Source organism: Cebidichthys violaceus, unplaced genomic scaffold (assembly GCF_023349555.1).
Source record: "Cebidichthys violaceus isolate CVI_PGR_0920_01 unplaced genomic scaffold, fCebVio1.0.p SCAF_2, whole genome shotgun sequence".
In the NCBI taxonomy this organism is placed as follows: domain Eukaryota; kingdom Metazoa; phylum Chordata; class Actinopteri; order Perciformes; family Stichaeidae; genus Cebidichthys; species Cebidichthys violaceus.
Window position 1 is genome coordinate 18,154,207 of NW_027176372.1, and position 18,926 is coordinate 18,173,132.

General features: G+C 41.5%; 1 protein-coding gene across 1 annotated transcript; it reads left to right on the forward strand.

Moving 5' to 3' along the window:
* Window positions 1-520: 520 nt before the first annotated feature.
* Window positions 521-14,761, forward strand: f8 (coagulation factor VIII, procoagulant component). The gene is made up of 27 exons (XM_068714918.1): window positions 521-696; window positions 963-1,060; window positions 1,415-1,537; window positions 2,605-2,817; window positions 3,372-3,554; window positions 3,697-3,800; window positions 4,078-4,198; window positions 4,309-4,576; window positions 4,664-4,829; window positions 4,998-5,085; window positions 5,247-5,464; window positions 5,612-5,756; window positions 5,980-6,189; window positions 7,007-7,875; window positions 8,033-8,178; window positions 8,918-9,083; window positions 9,176-9,415; window positions 9,657-9,885; window positions 9,989-10,171; window positions 10,581-10,697; window positions 11,173-11,244; window positions 11,425-11,510; window positions 11,659-11,808; window positions 12,018-12,162; window positions 12,259-12,407; window positions 13,679-13,861; window positions 14,151-14,761. The coding sequence occupies exons 1-27, from the start codon at window positions 527-529 to the stop codon at window positions 14,304-14,306; spliced, it is 4,998 nt and encodes a 1,665-aa protein (XP_068571019.1). The 5' UTR covers window positions 521-526; the 3' UTR covers window positions 14,307-14,761.
* Window positions 14,762-18,926: the final 4,165 nt, after the last annotated feature.

Here is an 18,926-nt window from a genome sequence, read left to right on the forward strand (position 1 = left end):
CCTTGGACCCTCGCATCGGAAAAGGAAAAATCTCCCCCCAAAAACACACTTTAACGGGGAAATAAAAATGTATAAATGTTTGCAATCCATCAGTTAGAACAATAGTCCGTCGTTTCTCACTTTCAAATAAGCGATGCAGTTATAGGTAAATGATAAGTTGCTAAATGGATTTTGATCAGCCAGTGTCATGCTGGAGCACCTGACAAAGGAACTTTTCACAACTTGGCAACCCAATATGTGTTATTAATATTTATATTAGGTTACTCGATGGGGCATCATTGTAGGTATTTGTACTTTGAGTTTACTGTATTTTACGAATCCAATGTACAGCAGCACGGTGTGTCCAAGACACATTTTTCCCACTGGACAATACAACTTAACCTGATCTTATCATAGCAGAGCGTGCGCATTTCAACCACCACACACGCCCCCACGTGCAATTTCAGCCACCCCCCCCCCCCCCCCTCCCCTCCTTTAAATGTTTCAGCCCACAGGAGAAGCAGCAGAGCCGGTGCAGTGTTTGACCATGGACATGGAGCTGACCGCGATGAGAGCCGCAACACTTCTGCTGCTGCTCTGCTCCTCCGCCGGAGGAGCGCAACAGTCCGCTGCTGTAAGAGCGTATTACATAGCAGCTATAGAAATCGGCTGGGACTACGTCTACCTGGACAATGCTGACCCAGCGTCCGAACAAAGGTGAATATTTCTCTGTTTAATTCAAACTACCCACTCTGATATGTCACTTTAGACCTCAGACAGTTTCCAAACGCTGGCTTAGTAGAATAGAAAAATATAGAAAATTAAGTTTAGTACAATTAGGCTCGCGTGCTTCCAATACAAGCTCATGTTTTAGAAAGTATCACATTTACAATTAATAAAGATGGGAACAATCTTTAGAGGGCTGTTTATACGTGTTTATTTTATTATTATTTGATTGATTTTATTTTATTTTTTTCTAAAAGGAGATTCAGAGATATTCCTCAAAAATACGTCAAGGCAGTTTACAGAGAGTATACCGATTCTACATACACTGTCCCCAAACCAAGGCAAGCATGGACAGGTAGGTCTCTTTTAAAATCTTCTCAATCAAATATGTCTTTAGGTTTCTGTTAGTTAATCATACTTTCCATTAATGGTTAATAGCTTACTGCTCTATTAATTTAATAACTAAAACGAACTAAATAATGTCCAGAACTTAAAACGGGAAGTAAAAAGTCAAATTCAGTAGTGAAACAGTCAAGAATGTGATTTGAATTCTGATGTTGTGGACAAGTATAGCGTTTGCCTGAGTTTTCAACACAAAGAACGAAACGTAACAGTTGTCAGTTCTGTTTCAGAGCGAGTACCTTTTGTCTTGAAGTAGGAGGTCATATGTATGACTTCTTTAAAAGAATGTTGTGTCCTTTGGTTGCAGGTATTCAAGGCCCAGTGATTGTTGCCCAGGCTGGTGACACGGTGCTGATCCACTTTAAAAACCTGGCCTCTCAATCCTACAGTATCAGCCCTGTGGGGATCACCTACTGGAAACAGTCTGAAGGTAGGAAACTAAATCTGATGTCATCCTATGAACTTTTTTACTTTCTCTCATGCACAAGCTTAACATTAGTCAGCAGCATACTTCATTTATTGACTCAGCATTTTGACTCGTAATCACTGTTTTAATGTGAAGTCCATGTTACAGCTTAGTAAGAGTTTTGCCATGAGTCAATGACAAAACACTTACTGGTCCAAACCTACTTTTACGGCTTTCAGGAAAAAATTATCTTCTTACTCACATGCTTTTTATTTCCACAGAAAAGGCAATGATGTAAACGTAAAATTGCTATTAACCAGAATGATATCAGAGGCAAACAGTGTGACTTCATTAAGAGATTATAGGTTACAGCGAGCAACGGTTATCATTATCTTGTGAGTGCAAATTTCTTGCTGCATGTTTGAGCCAAATGGCCAGTCTTACAGGCTGATGAGGAATTTTAGGTGCCTTTGAATTACAATACCCAACTTCAAAGGGAATAATTAATAATCCCTGATCAGAGAAGCTTTTGAAGGTTAATACCCTTCACAGAAGCCATTGGCAAATGTCCTAATGCTGTTGTAGATCCAAAGCAGCCAGTTCTTGTAAATAGCTCAGGTCTTCCTGTCACAGGGTAGATTCTTATAATGGAGTTTATCATAATCTCAAAGGCTGCACCTGTCACATCTAGGAATGTGTGTGTGTGTGTGTGTGTGTGTGTGTGTGTGTGTGTGTGTGTGTGTGTGTGTGTGTGTGAGAGAGTGTGTGAGAGAGAGATATAAGTCATTACTGCAAATTATCTTGAGTCATTGATTCCTCTTGATATGTTTTTACAGCAGTGTTACCTTCACTTTTATTCCTGACAGTATGGTTTTTATAGGGAAAGTTCCCAAACATAATTTTCCTAACGTTATGTTCCGTTATTTATTTGTTGTGTTCCTGCAATGTCATTATAGGATTATTTTTTTTGTCCCGTATAGTATAAAGATTAGACCGGGTTACTTGCATTCTTGTGCCACCCATTTTCCTGCTTTGACCCTCCTCTACTGCTGAATAAATTCAGAGGAGTCATGCTGCGTCTTTGTTTCCAGGAGCCGGCTATGATGACTCCACAACAGGCCATGAGAAGGAGGATGATGCCGTCTCTCCTGGAGGCTACTATGAGTACGTGTGGGACATCAGCCCTAAAGACGGTCCCACTACCAGTGACCCAGAGTGCCTCACCTACTCCTACTCATCCCAGGTGGATGTGGTCCGAGATTTAAACTCAGGACTCATCGGTGCCTTGCTCATCTGCAAAACAAGTCAGTGTGTCGGTCGGGCAAAGGCTACAGACACAGCATCTAATCACACCTACAAACATGCATTACCTCTCGTCATGTCTTGTGTCTTTATGTAATTTATTATTCTTTAAAGCTCACACATTAGTGTCAGAAAGTAATTTAAAAAAAGATTTTAAAAAAATCAATCGTATACATTCTGTATTTGCTGAGACATTTAATTCAAAACTACAAATTTGAAGGAAAAGTGAGGGAATCAGTCATTTAAATTCCCCCAGTAGTCACCTAAATACGGCAATCCCTCCAATACCTGTTGGGATGTTTCAGTCAAGAACAAAGTGGTGGACCAATCGACCAACAGATCAACATTGTCATTCCTGCACTGGATAGAGAGGCTCGCAATGAGCACGGATTTATCCGAATGTATCGAAAAGTAAACAAAAATGTATAGGAAAAGGAATATTAGATAATAAGATGAAGACACTCCTGTATTTTAAATTGCTCCGTAGCATTGCAAGCATAGTATCACATCTTGAATCACATGTATTTTGTGTATGTGTGTGTTTTGTTTTTTCCAGGTGCCTTCACAGATGATGGCCAGAGGAGAAACCCTGCGTTTGTCCTGCTGTTTGCAGTGTTTGATGAGACCAAGAGCTGGTATGGAGAGATAGGAGAGAGGAAGAGCAGAGAGAAGTTCAAGAAAAGCATCGGCAGAAAGGAATACCACACCATCAATGGATATGTCAACTCTACGTTACCCGGTAATGAACCAGACCGGCTGTAGACAGGGAGTCTGTTCCATGAAGTCGTGTGGTAATGTTAAGTGTTGCTAACACTGTGCTCAGTGGCTGTGCTGTATGTGGCTAATTCTATCTATCTCTATTTCTCTCTGTTTGTGTGTAGGTTTGACCATGTGTCAGGGCCGTAAACATGTGTTCTGGCATCTGATTGGGATGGGCACAGCTCCAGAAATCCACTCCATTCAGTTTCAGGATCACACTTTGCAGGTAATTCAAGTCTTCACATAAAACACTCACACATTTTAAAGAGTAAAGGAGATATTTCCTAAACTCCAAAAATCTAAATTCCAATCAATCAAACCAGCACGAGTATGCTAGATTTTGAAAGTATCAGTGTTGCCAACTCTTTTCCAGTTTAAGTAGTTATAGCAGCACTAGCTCCAAAAGTCTCTAAATCTGGCTAGAAATTCGCCATGTCGGCAATATGACAGTGCGTCCTTTCAGGCCTCCCTCTAACATTGACACTTGTATTGTTTTTGTTTAGGTGTTGACCCATCGCAAAGTCACCGTTGATCTGACGCCTATGACATTCATCACTGCAGAAATGAGACCTGCTACTTTAGGCCGCTTCCTTATGAGCTGTCAGATACATGCTCACCGTCACGGTAAGAAAGACCAGATAAGTCTCCTGGACTTAGGACAATCTGTCACTCAAATTAAATGTACTTCACCTCCTCTATTTAAATGATAACTCTTGTTGTGTGCTACTGCTCAGACGGCATGAACGCCTTCTTCACGGTGGAGAAATGCCCTGACCCTGTGATTCTGCCGGGACCCGACCTGCGTAACGTCAAACACGAGGATATCAGCGATGACTACAATGACGATGGCGAGGATATGTTCAACACCATAAGCTTTCAGCCTAAGAAGCCACAAGTGCAAGCAAGAGCCAGCGGACGACAGCCACCTAGGACCTGGAAGCATTACATCGCCATTGAAGAGGTTACCTGGGACTACACCCTTCATCTCAAACCCACAGATAGGTAGGAAAGATGGAAGGAAGAAGAATAAGAAAGATTGAAAGTTGATTTGAATTGATTGTCTTTTCTCTATCGTCTTTGACTCATCAGTGAGTTGCAGTCAAGATATTTGGTTGCATCTCCCCATCACCTGGACTACAAGTATACAAAGGCTGTGTATGTGGAATACACAGATGGATCTTTCACTCAGAGGAAGGACCCTGCCCCGACACTGCTGGGTCCACTTCTGAAAGGAAAAATCAACGATCAAATCTTTGTGAGTGACGACAAAAAACATTCAATTTGGCCTTTTGTGCATGATCAAATATGAGCTACAAAAAAAAAAAATCATTAGTTGTCAATCATAGAAAAACAAAAGCATATATGTAGCGCTCTTTTTTTTGGCTTTCTAATGATCTTCCATTGGTTTGAACTGTGTCTCCAGATCACTCTCAGAAACCTGGCCAGTCGCCCTTTTAACATCTACCCCAATGGCCTTACCAAGATCGTTCCACTGCATAGATCCGCAAATGGTAAGCTTAAGCAAGGACAAGGCAAGGAGCTTGCAAATATACTAAAGATCTGTAATTTTGGCATGTATAAAGTTTTCAGTGTAATATGTTTTCCTACTTGTCTTTAGTGGTCTTTTTCTCATTTTATTTTCTGTTTCATCTATCTCATCACATTAAAACAGCTGCAGAGAAGGACTTGCGCTCCATGGGAGTGCCGCCCAACGGGACGTTTAGCTACGTTTGGAGGCTAACATTAGATGATGGACCCTTGGAGGGAGACCCCCAGTGTCTGACCCAGCTGTATCAGAGCACCATCTCCCAAGAGAGGGACTTGGCCTCCGGGCTGGTGGGCACCCTGCTCATCTGCAAATACAACACCATGGACACCAGAGGACGTCTGGTGAGAAGAACGTCTCTATAACAATAATAAACATGCTCAACAATGTTGAATGGATTATTTGAAAAAGTCCTGCTGTGTTCTCTCTCACCTGCACTAATGTAATATAACACCCTCTGTCTTTTTCACTGAATCTACTGCTGTATGCAGTTGGGCCCAGACAAAGAGTGGAGCCTGATATTTGCCGTGTTTGATGAGAACAGAAGTTGGTACTTCAACGAAAACATGCAGAAGTCCAGCCAAACCTCCTGGAACATCACAGACCCTGACTTCTACAGATCTAATGTCATTTACAGTAAGATAATTCACAGTGTCATTTGATACATTATTTTGAAAATATTTATTATAGCTGCTTGATTCTCTCTATTCATTCTCTATGTCCACACAAACAGGCATTACTGTATTTTGTTTTGTTCGTATTTGTATTATTTGATTGTTGTTATTCGTGTGATCAACCCATTACACATTGAGCCATCGCACCATCAATTTAATAAGTCTTAATTTCCTTTTAACTCCAGGTATAAATGGCGACATGTTCGGCGGGCGACAATTTGTGGTGTCTCAAACTGATGTTGCCTTCTGGCATGTGGCCAATGTGGGCACCCAGAGTGACTTCCTGTCTGTTTACTTCACTGGAAACCTCTTTCAGTACCAAGGCCTCTACCAGTCCGTCCTCACCCTCTTCCCCATGACTGGCATAACCGTTCCAATGGAAACCGTGCTGATGGGTGAGACTGACGTCTTATTTGTTAGATAATGCTGGTGGGTGTAACCAAATTTTAAGTAACTCAAGAATTTAATACTTGGGATTTATAATACTGACGGTCACCATAACATAAGTATCTTTTAGCTGGATGTTTTGGCTAGTTGTGCCTTTGGAAGGTAAGCTGTGCTGAATTTACTGTAGGTGCAGTAATGTACTGCAGATATGTTTCTATGGCTTGACTGCAGTTGCTAACAGGTGCTAGCTTCAAATTTTAGAGCGTTCCCAAATCAAGTAGGTTTATCCAAACAGATTTTTGTACCTAAGAGAATTTGTCTGTTTCATGGAAAACGCAATTCAGATGTAGTGAAAACCTTTTTGTAATAACATAACAGTTCACACATTACAACTGTCAAGTACAGTTATAACTCACTAACTAAAGGAGTTCATCTATTACTGCCACATGGATCTCATGGCGACCTCGGTAGCTTTCAAATTTCTGTTTGTCTTATTTTTCTACAACAAACTTACAAAAACAAAGAGCATAATCAGATTAATTTCCAAGACACTATAACCAAATATATATTGTACACATAAGATGTGTCTTACAGTCCGATGAAGTAGCCAGGGTTCAGTAGCTGAGACATAAAAATGCTGCTTTCCTGAAGCACTGACATTCCTCGATGCTGAGAAATAAGACAGGTGCAGATCTTGACTTATTGATGCACATCAACGCGTCAGGATACTGCTGATATGTGGGCTTATATAGGCCGCAGGTGTTTTGATGCGTCATGCTTCCCGGATTGTGTGTCGCTCTTGATTCATAAATTGTCTTCTCCCAGGTGAGTGGGAGATCAGTGCCTACGATGGCAGCCTCAAGAGCAAGGGGATGAGCATCCGCTACAGCGTACGTCAAAGCGACGATGGAGACCGAGTTGATCGTGACGGGATTGAAGACGATTTGTCTGACTATATCGATCAGCTAAATCTACAGCCGAGGGGCAGAAGACCTAAAAATCGCACAGCGTTGGTTCCAGGGTGTAAGAAACCCCTCGCTAATAACAATTCTCAATCAGGAAACAACACTTCCAGTCAAAATGTCACTTGTGATAAAACTGAGGGGACTGGGGGTGAACAACATCCAGCATCTCAGCTGAAGGATGTGACTGAAACATCACCGGAAGGAGAGGGAGGAATCCCACAGGATATCTTGGAGGAAATAGAGAGAGATGGGGAGTGGACAGTATCTCCGAATGGGACTGAACCTGGAGGAGAGGGAGGTGGCAGACACAGGAGACAAGCAGACGGCAACTGGACAGATGTAGATATCAGTTCTGGAGCCTCAGAAGATGGAGGACCTGAGCTAGAGATTGTAGAAGAAGCTGTGGAAGATAGGACTGAGGCTGGTGCCGAGGTAAAAGCTGAAGAAAGGCATAAAGCATCAAGTGTGAATAATGGGACAAATGGAGAGCTCGAAGAGAGCAACGAGATCTTACTTGACAGCAATCCACAGCTGAATGAGAGGGGCTCAACTGTAGAGCTAAGCAATTCAGAAGAGATGGATCAAAACATAGTCCCGCAAAACCACATCCGGTCTGAACCTGAACGACTTACAGCAGAGCTGCCGGATTTGGAATACAACCACACTGTTGATAACAACGTCACAACAGGAATTGATCTGTTCCTCGAGTATGATGACTACGAACAAGAGGTACTATTTTCTGATTTTCTGTGTGTATGTCTTATGTACATTCATTAAGTATATATATATATATATATATATATATATATATATTCCATATGTTGCCTACTGTCACAAATCGAAACGCATCCCCCTCAACCGCAGCAAATGCTAAATTTGATCATAGGTGAACGGCACATCAGATATACTTGCTTTGGATTACATGGACCTGCGCTCCGGAAAGACCAGCTATGACAAAGTCTACTACATTGCTGCTGAGGAGATCAGCTGGGACTACGGCATCAGAAAACCACAACAGTTCATCAAACCCAGGTAGGAATAATATTTCATCCAGGTATCTGTGCAGGACAGTTAAAGGGATTGTTTTGTGGAAAATGTTTAAATGTGCATACCTGCATCTCTAAAGCTCGCTAACATGCTTAACATGTTTTTTTCTGTTCCTTTAATCTGTACATAAACAAAAATTACACAATTTGTGGTTTTATGCTTATTGAATTGTCTCCCAGCTCAAGCTCCACACCAAATGCACGGTCATGAGTTTTATCAGTCTATTTCTTTGTTGTTTTTTTCTCTCCTTCTGTCCTTAATAAACTAAAATGCTAAATGTTAGGATGTCTCATTTTTAACTTTGGGGATCTTAATATACTAATGTTGGCATGCTAGCATGATAAAAAGCTAAACATCAACATGATCACATGCAATGGTTATTCAGTTAGCATGCTAACTTTAAGCATGCTACCATGCTAATGTTGGTTCGTTAGCATGCTAATACCCTGTTGATTTAGGAATGAGCATTGCATTTCCTTTGGCGCCACATTTTGCGCTGGTGATTGAAATAGCAATTTTATCTCAAATTTTGTATCCAACATTTTTCTTTTGTGGTGTCAGGAGCCTTACCTCATTTAATCTGTGTTTGTTGGAACTAGGTGATGCTTTGGATAATTTCTTTATTATGTTATTATTTAACATGAATCAAATAAAATCCAATTTTTGAAATCCATTCTAATCCCAATGTGTAAAGCAGCAGTATTGATTCAACTCTTCTTTTTAGAGAGATGCGTCGAGGGATGAGGAAGTTCCTGCCAGAGTATAAGAAGGCGGTGTATCGGGCCTACAGCAATGAAGACTTCCTAGTTCCTGTAAGCAGAGGAGAGCCCCACGAACACCTGGGAATCATGGGACCTTTCATCAGAGCTGAGATTAATGATGTCCTCACTGTGAGTGATATTGTTATTGAGCAAAATAAAATAATTTTTAATGATTTAGTAAATAATCCTAACGTTTTATTGGTGAATGTGTCTTATTCAAGGTGGTCTTCAAGAACAAGGCATCCAGGCCTTACTCCTTTCACCTTCAGGGGGTCTATGACCGCAGCCAGGGGGCCGGCATCGACCAAACCCATGCCTCCTCTGTTCCATCCGGGGTCCCAGGAGAGCCTGTGGCCCCTGGGGAGGCACGGAAATATACCTGGAGAGTAACCAGGAAACAAGGACCAACCGACACTGAATTTGACTGCAAGACTGGGGCTTACTACTCCACTGTGGATAAGGTCTGGATAGGCCTTTACCTTAAGCCTGTTCCCATTTTATCTTCCATAGATATACAGAGTTTACTGTATGTCTGTATTAATTTGTATAAATTCTTATCCAAAATGTATTTCCTTGCGCGGAAATCAAATGGCAATCACAAAAAAATCCTCTTTTTTAATTATTAATGCTAATAGTTTTGCGCTACATTTACATGACAAGAAGAACATTACAAGTATTAAGTATTTCTGTTCTATGTTCCAGGAGAAGGACCTTCATTCAGGTCTGATTGGTCCACTGGTGATCTGTAAGTCCGGTATTCTCCAGACACGTCAGAACACGCAGCCAGACGTCCAAGAGTTCGCCCTCCTCTTCCACACCTTTGATGAAACTAAAAGCTGGTACATGGAGGAGAGCCTGCGGCAGCACTGTGCTCCACCCTGTCAGGCCAACACTGAGGACCCCTGGTACCACACCAGCAATAAGTTTGCAGGTGGAGAAAAATGGTTGATTGTTGGCGTCATGTTGTAATGAGCGTACTCTAATCTCAAACTCAAAAATGTAATCTCAGAAATAATGCCTGCGTTTTTCCTTAGCAATAAACGGTTATGTGGCAGAGACACTTCCTGGTCTGTTGGTCGCCCAGCACCAGCTCGTCAGGTGGCACCTGCTGAATGTTGGAAGCGATGGAGAGTACCACGCTGTGCACTTCCATGGTTTACCTTTCACTGTGCACACCGAAAAGGAACACCGTATGGGGATCTACAACCTCTTTCCTGGTAAACACAGACACACACATATAAAGCGACACATTACACTTCGATCATGCAAACTCTCTGTTCATGTGTTGCATAAAAACATGAACAGATGTTTACCCCTGCATTTGCAGATTTGAGTTTCACTTATAGGGAGCCAACATTTTCCAATGCCCTGTACAGTAAATTACTGCAATCCATACAGCCGCAATGTTCAGATGTTTTGGGCTAAACTTTAGTCATCAGATTGACTCAAAAAGACCAACTTTAAGAGCATTGTATTATGATTCCTTTTTTTACAGAATGTAATCATAGAAAATAATCTAGCTTCCATCTTTTTATTGTCTCTGTTTTAAGTAATTATCTTACTCGCAGTCTGAAAGCCTTGTTCTTGACTATTATTTCATGTGTTGCATTGCTCTATTTCACTCAGGGGTGTTTGGCACGGTGGAGATGAGACCCCCCACAGTCGGCACGTGGCTGGTGGAGTGCACTATCGGAGACTACCAGCTGGCCGGCATGAGGGCTAAACTACTGGTCTATAATCCACGTAGGTACACGCAGTGGCTCATATCTGTGACTGAAAGATATCTGCATAATATTAATATTTTTAATGTAATTTTATAGCTAAACAGAGCAGTAATAGTGGATTCACTATAGGTGGGGTTTTTTGCCATGATAGCATCAATGTCGGGATAAATGCATCGCTCTAATTTTCCACCTTTCCAATAGTCCGGTTCATTTAGACTTGTTTAAGAGACACAAGGAACTTTTATTGTATTTAAAGCCAACAATGTTGTCAGTGCACTTTATCACATTGTATGAATAATGTCAGTGGCATTCCCCACATTTTGTGTAATTTATGGGGCTTTTTAATTCATGGCCTTCCCCTATTGCAAAATTGAATATCTGAAGTAAACCTGAGTCACACTTTTCATCATTTCCAGAAATGTAAAAACAGATATGTAGTTCTGTACTGTCCAGATGTGTTAAGTGCACTATTGAGCTGGAATTTTCACATGCAGGATGTGTCTTTCCTCTGGGGATGAAATCAGGAAGGATCGAGGATTCCCAGATCACAGCGTCAGATCACATAGGTAAGACAGTGTTTTTCATTTAAAAGGGTAAGACCCACAATATTTGTCAATACTTGTAGAGAGAGGAAGTGCTTACCACAAATACAAAGTGTGCTGAAAATGAAAACACCCCAGTAGCTTTATTAAATCTGAAATCCAGGAAATTACCCACGCTGAGTTGGATTATATATGTGTGTCCAGGTAACTGGGAGCCGAGGCTGGCGAGGCTGGAGCAGTCAGGTTACATCAATGCCTGGATAGGCAGAAACAAAATGTCATGGATACAAGTGAGATATACAGCCGTTCTCCTGTTAACCATTCCATAACAATGCTATATTATGTGTGCGAATGCGAGATCTGAATTGAGTGTTCTTTTTATAATATCCACATGTAAAACAGAAACACAGTGAAACGTGCTGTAATGTGTGTTATTAGGTTGACCTTCAGAGGCCCACCCTGTTGCACGGTGTGGAGACGCAGGGAGTCAGGTCCAAGCTGAGGGACAACTACATAGCAATCTTCCGCATCTCCTACAGCCTGGACCAAGAGAATTGGACCACGTACATAGGAAACCGGCAGAACAAAGTTTGTCTTCTGCTGTTACTAGTATTACACGTAGCAAGAGGCACTAGTGGTCTCTAATCGCAGCTGCATAACCATGACATCATGCTGTTTCATTGTAAAATGAATACAGTAAAGGCAACACATTGTTCACTGGAATGGGTTGCCTATCTCAAGCAAGTTTCAATGATCCTTGAAGTTTAAACTGAATTGTTTGCATGGCTCTGGTTTAGGCATTTTATGGCAACATGGACAGCTCCAAGGTGAAAAACAACCCCTTCTCTCCACCATTTGTGGCTCGCTACGTCAGGATTCAGCCCGTAAACTTTGTGCAAAAGCCTGCTCTCCGTCTGGAGCTGCTGGGCTGCGATCTCAACAGTGAGTTACACCAGCAGCAGAATTTATCGCAGACTTCCTTTGATCTGTATGAAGGTGCAGAGAGTGACTCTTATGTGTGTTTGTGCGTGTGACCAGGCTGCTCTCTCCCTCTCGGGCTCCAGAAGAGGCTGATTTCTGACGCCAGCTTTAGTGCTTCCTCGTTTTATTCATCTCTGCTGCGTAGCTGGAGCCCCGACCTCGCTCGCCTCCACCAGGAAGGCAGCGCCAACGCCTGGAGGCCAAAGGTTAACACAAATAACACAAATGCTGTCTTATTTGTCTAATGTAATTCATACCACTAGTTAAAGAGTAACTGAAAGGAATAATTTGACATTCATGTAAATACGCTTGATCACTTTCCTTCCAAGAGTTAGATGAAAAGATTGACACCGCTCTCGTATCTTTCTGCTGAATATGAAGCTACAACCGGATGAGACGCTTAGCTTAGCTTAGCTTAGCTTAGCATGAAGACTGACAGCAGGGGGAAACAGCTAGCCAACCACACTTAGTCGTTAGCTCTCTCACATTGGGATGGGAACCAGAGATTATAAAACGTACCCCCCTTTCACTCTCCTCTTTCTTTCTTATTATTGTTTTAGTTCCTCCTCCTCCTCCTCCTCAGCTTAACATTTCCACTCTTTGCAGCACTGAGCCGTAGAGGTGTGAATCGTCCCTCTGTCAAAGTGTTGAGCTGTTATTAAAGTTCACACGCCAATCAGTAGCACTTGTGATCCATGGACAGAGGTCAACCACTGTGTGCCAACTGTTATCTAGAATAGCAACCTGAAAGGGCTGCAATGGCCTAAACAGATGGCCAATTGTAGCTTCATTTTTCAAAGTTCTCAACATCAGTCTGCACAGGAAAACTTGTTGCAAATGTGTTCCAGGAAACAGAATGACCTTGATTTACTTTTCCTTGTATAAAAATGTGAAAGCTGTGATTAACTTTGTGTCATTTTTGTTTGTTGGGGCTGTTCTTTGCATGTCAGTTGAAACTAGAAGTGATCATAAATGTTGGTTAAATGAATTAAAATGGGAACAAAATCCCCTCATTAACTGTTGGTTTATGTTATTTTGTTTTGCTGTGTGCGGCCACATCATGTCAGTGGAAAAAGATGCACTGCCAGAAACACTTTCCTTGTTTATAAGTTCCCTAATCATATTGTGGGAGAGGAAGTGGTGTGGTGTTCCCTTTGGTCATCCCTACATCTGTTTTTTGTTTTCATTTGCTCGGCCTACTTCTGCCTCCTTCAGAAACTGGTATCTATTTATTTGTGTTTCATGAGATGTCCTTTATTTTCTTTTATGCATTATACTTCTGGCTTTTGTGTTTTTGCTCATATTATTTCATAATCACATGCTCTTCGTGTAGTTGTCATTTGGAGACGGTGAATATACTGAATGAATACAGACCCTGGTATACCTGTTTGCAGGTCTGTTTTTTGCCTTTGTTCTTTGACACTTACATTTTCCTTTGTGAGATCTAAAAATGTTTCCTCTGCTCTTTTCTGCCCAGAACAACAACCCTCACGAGTGGCTGCAGGTTGATTTGGGGAAAATAAAGCGCATCACAGGGGTCGTAACCCAGGGAGCACGATCAGTGTTTACCCAAATGATGGTGACTGAGTTCTCAGTTACCGTCAGTCATGATGGTCACTCCTGGAGCAGTGTGTTGGAGGAGAGCTCCCAAAGAGAAAAGGTACACAACCTAGTTTACCAATAATAGAAGGCCAGTCTCAGTGATGCTGCTAAAATGATCCAGGTCCCTGTTACTCATTTCACGTATTCCTTCACTGAATCATTGATTCAAAAGGCCTAATCTGTCGCACAGTTTCCTTACTGCTACACAGGTGGATGAGTCACTCTGTGTTATGGAGCTGACAACCCACCAAAGGAATCCTATTAAAGTGTGTTAGTGACACACAGTCTTCTGTTAGTCTAGTTCATCAATTCATTTCCTGTTTGTCTATATTTTTTTCTTTCCTCAGATCTTCACAGGAAACAGCGACTCAGATGATGAAGCTCTGACCGTTTTTGATCCTCCTCTGTTCGGCCGCTACCTCCGCATCCACCCGCGGGGTTGGATCAATGACATCGCCCTGCGTCTGGAGGTCCTCGGCTGTGACACACAGCAGGGGCCCTGACGACCCACCAACGCCACGCAGTCACATTTTAGTAGTGTAATGTATCCTGGTTTCATTTTGAAATTATTTGTAAGAGCACTTAAGTTATATATGACATGAAGCTGTTTGTATAAGAGAAGCTATTTGTTCTGTGGCCACAACTTTGTTTACGTTTCGACATTTTTCATTTAGCAAAGAATCTTGTTTGATGTAATTTTAAAAAGGATCTCTAATGTTGGTAGAGATCTATTTTAAGATGTGAGTTTAAACAGAGCCACAGTTTTTAAAACGCAGCTGAGCAACACACTAGGCTATTTGCTTTGCTTTCACTTCAGAGCGAACCTTTTGAATGTAAGCGTGTGTAAATATTTCAGATGGATGTATAAAGTTTGAATGGTTGATGTATATTGTTGGAAAAGTTAGTATTAATGTATTTTTCTGCTTTATTAGAGTTTATATAAACGATGAATCTCAAAGGGTTTCACTGGCATTTATTTATCGTCTCGTTGTGACGTCGTCTTGTGCTCACAAACACAGAAACGTGACACACACACACACACACACACACACACACACACACACACACACACACACACACAGACACACTTCTGTTCCAGCAAAATTTCAGGTGTGTGTTTGAACATTTGAACATCTTCAAACAAGGTCACTTCCAAGCAATGAGAAACACCTCTCGATGCACTGCCTCCTGTCCTGGATGTAGCCCTTTCTTCCCTCCTTCCCTTCCGTCTTTCCAGCACATTATCTCTGTTTGTTCTTTGTCCCATCTGTCTTTAACTTGTCCAAAATGTTCATGAACTGTTATTCTGGCTTATCCACCGCCACCAGGCCCTCCCTGCAGAAACAATGAACAGTTCTGCTCCAACATTGTCCCGTTATTAGTTGAAATGCACAGAGCCGTGTTAAGCAGAGGGAAAAGTGGAAAAGCACTTTCACAGCCGAGGATGAAATGATGAGATGACTGGAGGGGAAATGGCAAGAACAACGAGGTGTGCGCACGTTTTAAAGTTGTGCATTTTTTGGCCAGACTGTGTGAAACACAAAAACAAGAGCAACCTTTATCACCTCATTATCAGCGCAGGAAGTGTGCAGGCAGTGGGTGTGTTTTGTTTTGAGGACAGGACATACGTTGGCAGAGACGTGGCAGCAGCACATTCATGCCTGGCTGTCACACTTTATCTTTCTGAAAACATTAACACACCGGCTGTAATCACAGCAACAGGCTGAGCACCTGTAAACAGGTCCAACTGAATAATGGTTAATACACATGATCTGAACCAAATCAAACATAGGTGAGCAGAGGCCATGGCGTGCTGCCCAGGTGTGATTACCCATCGGCAGCAGCGACTAAATAATATTGTTTTGATAAGTGATTTAGCAGCACTTCAGAATTGAATGTCCAAAAGTGCTCGTTTTGTCCCACCAAACGTCCAAAACCCAAATATAACTGAAATAAAACAAAGAAAAGTCACACATTTGAGAAGTATGATCCAGTGAGATAATGAAAGCTGTTTGTGATTAGCTTTTTGTCAATCACCAAAATCGAAGAAATCATTTCAGCACTAACTGATGCAGGTGTGACAACTCCTCGTGTTCATGTGTTTGTAGGAAACTACATCCAAGACTTGAGTGTTGGCTACTGAACAGCAACCTTTGTAAGACTTTTCTGTCTCAAGTAAATCTCAGATCTGTTTGTAAGTTAATTTTCAGGCTGTACCAAAAGTATTTTAAAACAATGGCTGCCTAGAAGGAAGAGAACTAAGCACTTTCAGTGGAAAATGGGTGGCAGTGATATGTGCTGTAGGTTTTGTGGTTGATGGGCTGAAACTCGCAATCGACCACAAAGGTCTTGCAACAAATGGTGACCCTCAAATTCTTCTTTTTTCTTCTTTCAGTTTGCAACACACCAGAAGCCCAAGCTTGCTCTACCAATGAAGACAAAGTTGAGAAACGGTTTGTACAGATTTCTAAAATATGTATGGTTTTCATCAACTGTTTTCAAAGAAACATCTTTTATTATTCAAGCCATTATTGACCCATAATAAAACTTCATCAGATTTGAAACTTCCAAAACATGGATCTGGAGTTTCAATTTCTCTGGACCCCGATGAATGATTGTCACACTTTCCTTCCTCACAACCTGCTAATGTGTAACAGCAGTGTAAAATGATCAGTTTCTCTGTTGACAGATCAGCGAGGAAGTGCCATGAGGGGGGCAGGAAAGAAAACAGTGTGACCCAACAGAAAAAAATACCACAGTTTTATCATTCTCACTTACATCACTTCCTGCTTTGTTCTTCGGACCCCTGAGGACCCAGAGGCCCCTGATAATACACACTAAAGTAGACCTTCTCTTTCCCGTTTTCTTCTTCTTCTTAGTCAAAGTTACAGCCTGGGAGATGAGAAAAAAAGCTCTTTATGTCCGGATAAACTGATGTGTAGCAGTTAATTCAGTGAACAGTTCATTTGAAATAATTTCAAATATGTTATTTTAAAGAATATGGAAGTAGTTTACAATGTGGTATTTTTTCTGTATACGTGTAGCTGGAAGATATATGTAGGATAGGCCAGATGTTTGGAACACTGGAATAAATAAATAATTATTTTTGTTTATTGTTGTGTAATAATATCCTAAAATTAAAAAGTTACAATGATTTAGTAAATCATGTGTAATGACAATGAAATATTTTTACATTGAATGTATTTCCAGATCCTTCTACAGAAAGAAATGAGAGAGGGGGGACCCCTACTGGATCATCTACAGTGTTACATTAGTTATTGCATTGAAACAGTTGGTTTCTGCACTGTATGGGGACCTACTGGTCAGTTTGGAGAAATCCAAATATTCAGTCTACATTTTTACAATTTGTACCCATCCAGCTCATTTATTTTATCTCCAAAATAAGGAATAAACAATAAGACAAAGACATTTTTTTTTCTCGGACAGCTTTGCAGCATCAGTCAGCTTTATGTGTCGGCCCTCTGCAGGTGTAGCAGTCACTCATTCTTTGGTAGTTGCTGTCTTTTCCCTTTACCCAATTTATTTGAGAGGAATTTCACAATGACTCTGAGTTGATTGGAGGGTTATTCAGGTCATCTGTTTAGCGTGTGGGGCACTGACTCCCGAATTGAGAACAGCTTGGTGCATTTTCCCTCTTGACCAATCAGGGTGTGACACCGTCCTTTCTTTATGACTTAAGAGGGGTCTGGAATCACATCGCCAGGGCATTTCTATCCTTCCTTGACTTAATGCAGATCTCATTATAGTTAATTCAGCAAGAGACTCTGGTCGTTAGGCCCTTTCGAGACTTCCTTTCAGTTTTTAGTTTTTCTGGTTGAGGGTGATTTAAGCATTCTGAAATCTAATTTGAGTTAATATTAATGAACACCTTACCACTAGGTCACCTGCATCAGGGCAAACCTTATCAAAGAGGCTTCTTACATTCTGAACATACTTCTGAGATTTGTTTCTCCGAGTAAATATTTCTGTATTGTGCGGTTGGGAACTGGTTCTCAGGTATCTTCCTGATGAGCTGAAATTCGTGGAGTCGGTATTGCCACGCTGGTCGGTTAAGTTTGTATTAGTGCAGCTGGGTGCACCTGGTCCCTCCATCCAGAATGCATTGAGGATCCCCATAGGTCCTTTCTCTCACTGCTGGCTGCTGGCTCTCCCCCTGCTCCTCATGTTTCTTTGGTTTGGTTGCACTTATCTTTATTTTACAAAAAAATACACTTTCACACATCAACTCTCCGACACTACTGCTCAATTGACTTACCATTTCAACCAGTTCAACTGTCTACATTTTCTTCTTTTGTTGTGGCGTAAGAGCCCGGCCGTGACGTTCAAGATACACTGTTATACGTGTCACGCTCTGATGTAGTACCTCTGGTTCTAAAACTCTATTGACATAGTGTAGGGATCAGGTGGACCCCAGGAAGAAAAGCGAAGTGCTTGACATGTTGTTTTTGGTGCAATAGTCTGCTGCATCCTACCTTATTCTATACAAGCACTTGTTTTGAGACAGTTTATGATCATGTAAATTAATTGTTAAAATACCAGACCAGTAAAATATGTGATTCATGGTTTAAGAAAAGACTTTAGATTTCATTTGATTAAATAATGTGATTCTGTTTTTATATCTGCGCTGCAGTTAAAGATTCTTCTTCACCGTATTAATGCTTACAGTATTTATAAAAAAAGAGAAATGATAGCCCCAGGCTCAACAAGTGACGTATTCCCTGTCTTGTGACCACATCAAAAACAACAGATCCCTGTATGTACATTCAGAGATGTGCTGCTTGGAACGGATTCAGCAAAGTGTGATCTTAAAGACTCGGCGTTGGCTGCCTAGCTGTGAGATACGGAGGTTAAACAGGATAATGGGGAGTCAAGGGAGGACTTGCTGCCTCAGTGAACTCAGCCACGTTGCTGTGGTGATAAGGAGCATACGATGGAAGACACAGTCAGTGTGTCCCTGAACAGCAGCAGAGTGTTTACGTCTTTATGCATTCAGAGGGGTCTGGGGTTAATCTCCAACATAATTGGCTGCAGCGTGGAAGTGGAACAGTTGAGGACTGAAAGCACACCGTCAACAAAAGAGTGACTGGCAATGACAGCATGAG

Excerpts from the sequence above, each read along its gene's own strand:
- f8 (XM_068714918.1), top strand. The coding sequence starts at position 527 with ATGGACATGGAGCTGACCGCGATGAGAGCCGCAACACTTCTGCTGCTG. Across the intron at positions 6,190-7,006 it reads AATGGAAACCGTGCTGATGG|GTGAGTGGGAGATCAGTGCC; the intron begins GTGAGACTGACG and ends GTCTTCTCCCAG. Across the intron at positions 7,876-8,032 it reads ATGATGACTACGAACAAGAG|GTGAACGGCACATCAGATAT; the intron begins GTACTATTTTCT and ends ATTTGATCATAG.